Here is an 11056-nt window from a genome sequence, read left to right as displayed (position 1 = left end):
TGCTGGAACTCCATTAAATCCATATGGATTGGTCAGTGGAGACAAGCAGCTGCAAAATGTATACAATCAATATTCAATGAAGTAGAAAGTGTCTGTTTCTGAACTCTGTGTAATCAAATGGAAGGTTCATGATATCACAGCAATTGCTGCTGGACCCAACCTGAACAACGGGCTGAGAACAGCCCAGTCTCGACTGTAGCCAATGAAAAACAGGGAAATGTGACAAATTTTATATTTCAAAAAACAGTAACAATCAAGATATTTCATGTACATTTCAAATGAACGCGGAGGAAAAAGCAGGAATTTTCAAAAACATCCATTAGAAGCAAAAAAGGGACTCAGCTGCAAAAAAGGGACTGCAAAACAAATTTTTAACTCTGAAGCTGTACAAGGTTGTTCCCCTGGGCGGGATCCATGATGACTAATGAGGCCTCTGACGGAAGGTCATTCCACACTCCTGGCACTTACAGGGTTTCTCCCGTGTGGCGAGTAAGACTACTACTCCGACTAAAGGTCATTCCACACACCTGGCACTTATAGGGTTTCTCCCCTGTGTGGGTTCTCTGGTGGCAAATAAGACTACTACTCCGACTGAAGGTCTTTCCACACTCCTGGCACTTATAGGGCTTCTCCCCTGTGTGGGTTCTCTGGTGGCTAATAAGATTACCACTCAGACTGAAGGTAATTCCACACTCCTGGCACTTATAGGGTTTCTCCCCTGTGTGGGTTCTGTGGTGGCAAATAAGACTACCACTCCGACTAAAGGTCATTCCACACTCCTGGCACTTATAGGGTTTCTCCCCTGTGTGGGTTCTCTGGTGGCGAATAAGACTACCACTCAGAGTGAAGGTCATTCCACACTCCTGGCACTTATAGGGTTTGTCCCCTGTGTGGGTTCTCTGGTGGCTAATAAGACTACCACTCAGAGTGAAGGTCATTCCACACTCCTGGCACTTATAGGGTTTGTCCCCTGTGTGGGTTCTCTGGTGGCGAATAAGACTACCACTCAGACTGAAGGTCATTCCACACTCCTGGCACTTATAGGGTTTCTCCCCTGTGTGGGTTCTCTGGTGGCTAATAAGACTACCACTCAGAGTGAAGGTCATTCCACACTCCTGGCACTTATAGGGTTTCTCCCCTGTGTGGGTTCTCTGGTGGCTAATAAGACTACCACTCAGAGTGAAGGTCTTTCCACACTCCTGGCACTTATAGGGTTTCTCCCCTGTGTGGGTCCTCTGGTGGCGAATAAGACTACCACTCCGACTAAAGGTCATTCCACACTCCTGGCACTTATAGGGTTTCTCCCCTGTGTGGGTTCTCTGGTGGCGAATAAGACTACCACTCAGAGTGAAGGTCATTCCACACTCCTGGCACTTATAGGGTGTCTCCCCTGTGTGGGTTCTCTGGTGGCGAATAAGACTACCACTCAGACTGAAGGTCATTCCACACTCCTGGCACTTATAGGGTGTCTCCCCTGTGTGGGTTCTCTGGTGGCTAATAAGACTACCACTCAGACTGAAGGTCATTCCACACTCCTGGCACTTATAGGGTTTCTCCCCTGTGTGGGTTCTCTGGTGGCAAATAAGACTACTACTCCGACTGAAGGTCTTTCCACACTCCTGGCACTTATAGGGTTTCTCCCCTGTGTGGGTTCTCTGGTGGCTAATAAGATTACCACTCAGACTGAAGGTCATTCCACACTCCTGGCACTTATAGGGTTTCTCCCCTGTGTGGGTTCTGTGGTGGCAAATAAGACTACCACTCCAACTAAAGGTCATTCCACACTCCTGGCACTTATAGGGTTTCTCCCCTGTGTGGGTTCTCTGGTGGCGAATAAGACTACTACTCAGAGTGAAGGTCATTCCACACTCCTGGCACTTATAGGGTGTCTCCCCTGTGTGGGTTCTCTGGTGGCTAATAAGACTACCACTCAGACTGAAGGTCATTCCACACTCCTGGTACTTATAGGGCTTTCCCCCTGTGTGGGCTTTTTGCTGTGAAGGCTGAATCTGCTCCTTCTCTCTTCCAATCTGGTCCCAAACGAATGCTGTTGAAATAAGAAAAGAAATGCCATAAGACCAAAGGACGGAACTGCAGCTTGTTGTGGACGTGTGATGTCCATGTCGAGGTGCTGCTGAATCTGGAGGAGCCCAAGTGTCTAATGGGATCTGTGAAGTCTGTCCTCTCCTTCCAAGTTTCCCCCTCATCATTGGGATATGGATCAAAATCAGGCAACAGATGGCAGTGAAGGCAGAGCCCTCTCTCTTGCATCCTGTCCCTACCACCTCATTACTAGCATCGACTAGGGGGTCTTGTGCACAAAAAATATAAATTGATAAAGCTCTTAATAACAACAAACAACTGCCACTTCTGTGGCTCAACATAATTATTCAAGAATCATCCAGGGAAATAAAACTATTCCTTCCTCTATAAAAGTACATCGTCATCTAATGAACCTGTGCAGACACAAACATCTGGGAAGAATCAATGAAACAAAGGGTTAATCTAACTCAAGAGTCTGGAGTTGCCAAGGCAGAGGGAGGGAGGAGAAAAGACTGACAGTCTGCTGGGGAATCCCAAGGAAAGACAGCAGACCAAGAGAAAGACGGAAGGGGAGGAGAAGCAGAGCAGTCAGGAAGCTCCTTGTCAAACAGCCCAATCCCATTGGGAATAAACAGAGGGGAATCTCCACTGCCATAAATTCCACTGCAATGTGGTCTTCATTGTGCGCTATGGAGCAGCCTGCACATATGGCATCCCAGTATGTATGCTGGCATTAAATAACACAATTGAAAGGGTTCAATCTAAATTTCTTTACAAAATTCTAGGCTTACCGCATTGCATTCCCTATGCAGCACTCTGCCTGGAATCAACACAGACTGGAGTTACATGCATGGTTCAGTTTTTTTAAAATACTGGGCCAAAGTCTTTTTCAGGGCTGATCACGATTTGCTGCTAAAGGGGCTGTTGACTGATTCAACGTTAACTCCTTACCTAGTACTGTTTTATAAAAAAACTCAACAGATGGGCCTTGAGGCTGATCCACAAGGGGCCCCTTCTGAGGTTATCACCAGGCTTTTGAAATCCAGACTATATGATATGGAAAGGCAAGAGATTCTAGGCGCAGCATGGAAAAAATGTTCCCCTTTGAATTTTCAACCTAAAATTACAAGTGGTCAACAACCAAAATATCTGTCCCTCCTAATGCACCCCCTGGAGAGAAGGGCCTTTACCTTGGCACGATGTAATGTGATCCCCTCTAATGACTTACATGGCAGATTCAGAAACGCCTCCTGGGAAGATTGTTTACATAGCTGCAATTTTGGCAAAGTAGAATCATCCATACACATTATGTTGCACTGTCCCAGATATCAAGCGCTAAGACAGCAATTTCTCTCTCCCTTGCTCAATGCTAAAACAGGGCATTCTGAGAACGCTATAATTTAATTCCTTCTAGCAGGTGATGTAGAACACGGGTGCCCAAACCCTGGCTCTGGGGCCACACGCGGCCCTCGAGGCCTCTCAATGTGGCCCTCAGGGAGCCCCCAGTCTCCAATAAGCCTCTGGCCCTCCGGAGATTTGTTGGAGCCCACACTGGCCCAACGCAACTGCTATCAGCATGAGAGCGACTGTTTGACCTCTTGCGTGAGCTGTGGGATGAGGGCTCCCTCCACTGTTTGCTGTTTCATGTCTGTGATGCAGTAGCAGCAGCAAAGGAAAGGCTGGCCTTGCTTTGTGCAAGGCCTTTTATAGGCCTTGAGCTATTGCAAGACCTTCATTCATTCATATAAGTTCATCTTTAATATATTCATTTATGTATATTTATGTAAATGTATTCAAATTTTAAATGTAAATTAATTCTTTTTTTCCGCGGTCCCCGACACAGTGTCAGAGAGATGATGTGGCCCTCCTGCCAAAAATTTTGGACACCCCTGACGTAGAGCATACAAGCAATCCTGTACCAAGCAATCGCTGAGTAGATTACATCTTGGCAATATCTGTAGACTGATTGTTTTCTGTCTTTTAAATAATTCATGTGTGTATGTAAAATGTAATGTATGTTTGTATCTGTGTGTGCATGTAGGTGTGCACATATACATATGTTTGTGTACTGCTTAGGTTTCTATTCTCTCTATGGTTTCTGTACAGTCTTCACCCATCAAATGTTTATGCCTAATAAAGGTTTTGCTGACTGTCTTCACTGTGTGCTATGGAGCAGCCTGCAGAAACAACCGGAGGCTCCGTACACACATCAGTGGCTCCTCGACGCCCCAATGGAGCAGGAAAGGTGGTGGAGGGGGCACTTTGGGGGAGGACTGAGGTGGAGAGTAGGGAGGGTAGGGGCGGTTTGGGGGCTGGAAGGAGTGGATCTCTGCAGCAGTAGTGCACGCCAGGATCCTATCCCTCTGTCCTAGCCCAGACCTGCACCAGACCTCCTTCGACTTGTTCCAGTATAATAGCATAAGAACAGCCCCACTGGATCAGGCCATAGGCCCGTCTAGTCCAGCTTCCTGCATCTCACAGCGGCCCACCAAATGCCCCAGCATACATCCGAGGAGACTCATGGGCAGGCAGGAGGCCTATTGGGAGGTAAATACAAATACTGGAGATAGACAAGGTGACAGAATGCAGGGGTTGTTTCTGTCCCTAAAGGCGAAGGGGTTGCCTTTCTCTGCAAGAACATTTTAGGTATCTGCTGGGTCTGCAATGGAGGATGGAGTTCTCCAGTACAGGGATGACTGTCAGTTGTGCTTCAAGACAAGGCACTTCTCCCTATTGTTCAGTACCTCACTTCACCCTGCACAGCCCGTACTGGGTTCAGCAGAGTCGATTAAGGAGAAAAGACCCAAGGAAGCTTGGTGGGTCTTTCCAAACCTCCATTAAATAATGACTAAAATATGCAACTTGTCCCTCAAAACAGCCATGGTGCCAGAGGATTGGAGGATAGCAAATGTCACACCAATTTTTAGAAAGGGAAGGAGGGGGGACCCGGGAAACTATAGGCTGGTCAGTCTGACATTTATACCGGGTAAGATGGTGGAATGCCTCATCAAAGATAGAATCTCAAAACACATAGACAAACAGGCCTTGCTGAGGGAGAATCAGCATGGCTTCTGTAAGGGTAAGTCTTTCCTCACAAACCTTATAGAATTCTTTGAAAAGGTCAATAGGCATGTGGATGCAGGAGAACCCGTGGACATTATATATCTGAACTCTCAGAAGGCATTCAACACAGTCCCGCACCAAAGGCTACTGAGAAAACTCAACAGTCAATTAGAGGGCAGGTCCTCTCATGGATTGAGAACTGGTTGAGGTCCAGGAAACAGAGAGTGGGTGTCAATGGGCAATTTTCACAATGGAGAGAGGTGAAAGGCTGTGTGCCCCAAGGATCTGTCCTGGGACCAGTGCTTTTCAACCTCTTCATAAATGACCTGGAGACAGTGCAGTGGCAAAGTTTGCAGAGGACACCAAACCTTTCCAAGTGGTGAAGACCAGAAGTGATTGTGAGGAGCTCCAGAAGGATCTCTCCAAACTGGCAGAATGGGCAGCAAAATGGCAGATGCGTTTCAGTGTAAGTAAGTGTAAAGTCATGCACATTGGGGCAAAAAATCAACACATATAGGCTAATGGGTTCTGAGCTGCCTGTGACAGATCAGGAGAGAGATCTTGGGGTGGTGGTGGACAGGTCGATGAAAGTGTCGACCCAATGTGCAGCGGCAGTAAAGAAGGTCAATTCTATGCTTGGGATCATTAGAAAAGGTATTGAGAACAAAACAGCTAATATTATAATACCGTTGTACAAATCGATGCCCACATCTGGAGTATTGTGTCCAGTTCTGGTCGCCACATCTCAAAAAGGACATAGTGGAAATGGAAAAGGTGCAAAAGAGAGCAACTAAGATGATTACGGGGCTGGCGCACCTTCCTTATGAGGAAAGGCTACAGCGTTTGGGCCTCTTCAGCCTAGAAAAGAGACGCCTGAGGGGAGGACATGATTGAGACATACAAAATTATGCAGGGGAAGGACAGATTGGATAGAAAGATGCCCTTTACAATCTCACATAACACCAGAACCAGGCGATGTCCACTAAAATTGAGTGTTGGGAGAGTTAAGACAGACAAAAGAAAATATTTCTTTACTCAGCGTGTGGTTGGTCTGTGGAACTCAGTCCCACAGGATGTGGTGATCGCATCTGGCTTAGATGCCTTTAAAAGGGGATTGGACAAATTTCTAGAGGAAAAATCCATTATGGGTTACAAGCCGTGATGTGCAACCTCCTGATTCTAGAAATGGGCTATGTCAGAATGCCAGATGCAAGGGAAGGCACCAGGATGCAGGTCTCTTGTTATCTGGTATGCTCCCTGGGGCATTTGGTGGGCTGCTGTAAGACACAGGAAGCTAGATTAGATGGGCCTATGGCCTGATCCAGTGGGGCTGTTCTTATGTTATGTTCTTATTCCCCTCTTAGTCTAATGGGGGAAATTCCTCAAAATCCTGCTCCAGAGTTGCCACCAGTAGCAGAGTCCTGGGTCTCAGATCCAGCAGTCCACTAAAGGTTAACGATACTCCATCACTTTTAGAGAGTTCCTCATTAAAGAACCTGGTTTTGTACTTGAAGGCCCTTGATGACTCATCCACAGCCCTAAATGAGTGCTGGAATTGTTCTGCATCCTACTAAGGGTGCAGTAGGTAATTCTGGAGGCCAGTTTATCACTATAGACTCCTTGATTGAAGATGGCCATGAAGTCTGTGAGGCCACCTACGGCTTTCAAATGTTCTTTTGCGTACCCACTCCAAGTCAGAAGGTGACAGGATGTGGTCTTTGTTCACAGGGTCAAATGCGCTGTGTAAGCAAGGCACAGTCACGGATGAAACGTGTTGCTTCCAAATGTCTGGCCTGATTGATGGAGTGGGGACAGGGTATGTGTGATCGCTCTGACAATTTAAAGTGTGGCCTTCCTCTAGGCCTCTGGGATCTGAAGCCTCCTGCTTTCAGTCCTGTTTCAAAGTCATGCTCCTGCTCTGGGCTTCACCAACAACACAGGGCCTGAAGAATCAATGACCATCTCTTGCAGTTGCTTCTCAGAGCCTTCCACAAACTACAATTCCCAGGGTCCTACCAGGAGAGCTATCACAACATGCCCAGGTGACGTAGCCTGGCTGCCAACTCCCCTTGGCAACATCCAAAGGAGCAGAGGTTCCTATCGGGGGCATCTATCAATGAAGGGCCAAAGGATCCTCCTTACCTACAAAGGTCACATTTTCATAATTCTCCACCATGATGGCCTCATACATGCGCCTTTGGCGTGGATTGAGAAGAGCCCACTCTTCGCTGCTGAAATGCAGAGCTATCTCTGAGAATGAGATTGGACCCTAAAAGGAAAAGGAGAAACGTCCTATTAGCAGCTCAGTCTTGGCCATGACTGCCATCCAAAGAGAGAATTGCATTCCAGTTTCCATGAAAGGACAAAACGTTTTTCCATCTGGAAGCAGATTCCCACACATGTTCCCGCTCTACTTTGCATGTCCATCTTTTGGGCTTCCAGCTCCAATGAAGACTCCCAAGTTTCCTGAAAGTGGGCTCAGAGGATCCTTTCCTTCCATTCCAGCTTCCAAACCAACACCTCAATCCTATGCGCTCAGTGCTTCCAATGGGGTGGATGCCCAGAAAGCCCACCCAGCACCAAAAGCCTTGTACATTGTGTAGCTGCTTTCACACACTGTAATTCCCATCGCTTTTCTGTCTTGCAAAAATGGCACGTCACTTTCTGCTGCTCTCGCTGTGGTGGAGCCTTGTCCAGGTGGGGATCTGCCCACACCAGCCTCTGCACTATGTTACCAACAGTGCTTCTTAGAAACACATTTAACAGACAAGTGCACACAAGGGGGAAAGCGATGGTGTGCTGGGATCTCCTGTTGAAGATAATGGCCAGTCTGCGTGCTTTGGTACAAATTAAGGTGGGCCAAAGATTACAGAAAGTGCTTAAGAACTAAACAGGGGTTTCAGATGGGACTCACTATTCTGACACACTCACCCTTCAACCAGGGTTTCTCAAACTGGGCCGTTGCAACGCCCCAGCCTGAGGGCCCTGGACTCTGCCCCCTTAAGGGGCTGGGGCAGAGGGGAGGCAGTGATGCGATCCCCAGGATTGCATCGCTAAGGGGGCTGCAGGGACTGGCATGTACTTACCAGTCCCTGCTGCAGCCTCCCAGGGGTGTGGGGAGCCCTGCGCGACACTTTGCAGGGCTCCTCGAGCTGTAAAATTGAAAGTGGAGTAATTGTGCTCCACTTCCGGTTTGGTGGAGGTGGGGAGCAACTGCTCCGCTTTCACTTTCTAAACTTTAGAGAGTCCTGTGGATGGTTGTGGAAGGTTCCCAGCACTGCCGGGAGGCTGCAGCAGGGACTGGTAAGGGACTGACGCGATCCTGGGGATCGCGTCACTGCCTCCCCCCACCTCTGCAGGTACTTACTGCGGCTCAAACTCTGCCAGAGAGTTTGAGAACCACTGCCCTTAAACTATACAGGGGGACTCCTACCACCAGCATGAACAAGCAATGGAGCCACATGGAAATTAGCTAGAAGGAGGTGAAGAAGGGATGAGAGGAAAGAGAAACTCCACTACAGGAGAAGTGCAAAGACTGGGAATCTGCAGGAGAAGTGTATAGGTAGATTAGCTGGGTTTTCCAGAGGAACCCTGGAGAAGGAAGGGAAGGATTTATGGCAGTGGTTCTCCATCTTTTAGCACCAGGACCCACTTTTTAGAATGAGAACCTGTCAGGACCCATCGGAAGTGATGTCATGACCGAAAGTGACATCTTCAAACAGGAATTTTAAACAATCCTAGGCTACCCTCACTTACCCAGGAGTAAATCTCATTGACTAAAGCTGAAATTGGCTCCTGGCCCACCTAGTGGGTCCCTACCCACAGTTTGAGAAACACTGCTTTAGGTTCTAGGGCAGAGGTTCCCAACGTTTAGGAGACTGGGGACCACTGTAGCAAAAATTGGAATTGTCTTGGACCACATGCAACCCCCCACCCCTGCACACAAAAAATACATTTAGATTTGTAATAAGGCAGTGGATAACCCTCATTATCCACTGGGGTTCCATTCCCAGAATCCCCGCTGATAAGGAAATCTGCAGGTATTTGGAAGCCACGGTTTCCCTTCCCCTGAACTTGACCACAGTTATGCTCCTCTCACTTCTGGAGGCTCGTCTGAAGCCAGAAGAGGCCGCATGCGTCTGCCTGGGGCCTTTCCAGGCTTCAGAATGAAGGTCGTGGGCAGGCGCGCATGGCCTCTGCAGGCTTCAGAAGAGCCTCTGGGGGTGAGATGTCAGCCTGAACCACAGATTCGGGGACACACAGATGAAGAAATCTGCAGGTTCTGAACCTGTGGATAACGCAGGCTGCCTGTAATCAGAAAAGATTTATTAAAGATTTATTATTTATAGAGAAGATTTGTGGTTTGCTGCTTTGGTGGCCAGCAGCTACAGCCGGTCCGTTCTCCATTATCTCTGGTGGTCCATGGGGGACTGCTTGCTCAGTGAAACACTGGAAGTGAGCAAAAGTAATTGTTTTCCTGAAACCTCACGGGCCACTTCTCAGGGTCTCGCGGACTGCCTGTGGTCCCCAGACCACAGGCTGTCCACGAGACCCTGGAGTGGTCTGTGGGGTCACAGGAAAAAAAGCACTTTTGCTCACTTCCAGGTTGGGAATCAGGGGTCTAGGGAAATCGGATGATCAGGGAGGTTAGTAGGAAGGAAACAAATGTCGTGCATCTAGTCTAGTTTGAGGTAAGAAGGCTGTGGCCTGGAAAGTTACAGGAGGAGAAGCCCCAGCTACAGATCCCCCTTACCTGGCCTGACTGAGCAGCCGCCATTTCTGTTCCCAAACAGGGTTTGGTTTGCTTCAATTCCGTTACTCTGGAATCTGTCAGGAAAAGAATGAAGACCTGTGTGAGTTTCGTAATCTTGAATACCTGCTTCAGGTACCTCCTTGAATTCCTTTCCACTATTTGAGGTGATGGCTGCACAGGAGTTTGGACAGATTCACAGAGGAACTTCAGGGCTATTCATCCTGACCAGTGGTGTATCCAGGTCATTTGGCACCCGGGGGCAATATATTCTTGGCACTCCCCCCATGACAAAATTATCTTTTAAAGTTTCTATATTTATATTTATATATGATTTGTTACTTCTCAAATATAATTATACTGATAAAAAAGCTTGTCTTGGGGGCGGCTGCAGCCAGCACCAGCCAAATCATGGCTGCAGTGAGGCTCACCCCCACTGCTGCCGCCATCTTGGGATCTTGGAAACCCCCCTGAAGCCTGGCACCAGGGACTGCCACCCCCAGCCACCCTCTTCCTACACCACTGGCCTTTCCAATGGCTAGAAGCTAACTAACATGAGTCCTGATGGTTAGGAGCTCTCTTCATACGCAGGCTGTGTTCGTTTCTCTGCTTCCAATGCTAGAAGCCCTAGAGAGCTCTTCCCCCCCTTCTAGCACTTTAGGGTCACGCTTGTTTCTAATGGTTGGCAACCTTCAGTCTCGAAAGACTATGGTATAAGCCTACAGCACCCGGTATTCCCAGGCGGTCTCCCATCCAAGTACTAACCAGGCCTGACCCTGCTTAGCTTCTGAGATCTGACTTGCCAAGCTAGTTGTTTTTGTTTGCGATCAAGGTGAGAAAACAAGGTGACCTCCATTCCTGTGAGTTCTAATGGCAGAAATCTGCTGTCTTCCAGGTATCATATCAAACAAAGGGGGCCTCCATGCAATTTAGTTCCATCATTGGATGCCATTTTCTCGATTATAAATAGAATTGCGATAGAAGCAGGCAAGCAACTTCCGGCTCTTTTCTAACCCAACGGTTCTCAAAATGCTGGTTGTGACCCATTTCTTGGTGGTTTGCAAAACGAACAGGGCAGGTTAGGCTCTGTGCATCAGGGGCCAAAGAAGAAGCTACTGGGAGGGAGGTACTGCTACCAAATCCCCATTACAGTTCCAGAGGCTTGAGCTGCTGGGAAAGTGGCACTTTTTGTCAAGGTTG

The 11056-nt window shown here is 48.0% G+C and overlaps 1 protein-coding gene across 1 annotated transcript; it reads right to left on the bottom strand.

Moving 5' to 3' along the window:
• Positions 1 to 464: 464 nt before the first annotated feature.
• LOC136648610 (zinc finger protein 420-like) lies at positions 465 to 9883 on the bottom strand. The gene is made up of 3 exons (XM_066624731.1): positions 9860 to 9883; positions 7249 to 7375; positions 465 to 2047 (listed from the first exon to the last, which is right to left on the bottom strand). Exons 1-3 carry the CDS (start codon positions 9881 to 9883, stop codon positions 465 to 467), a joined length of 1734 nt encoding a protein of 577 aa, XP_066480828.1.
• Between the last annotated feature and the right edge of the window lie 1173 nt (positions 9884 to 11056).

This window comes from Tiliqua scincoides, chromosome 4, assembly GCF_035046505.1.
Source record: "Tiliqua scincoides isolate rTilSci1 chromosome 4, rTilSci1.hap2, whole genome shotgun sequence".
Classification (NCBI taxonomy): domain Eukaryota; kingdom Metazoa; phylum Chordata; class Lepidosauria; order Squamata; family Scincidae; genus Tiliqua; species Tiliqua scincoides.
Note: the sequence above shows the minus strand (reverse complement) of the source record. Positions and strands in the feature narration are given on the sequence as shown.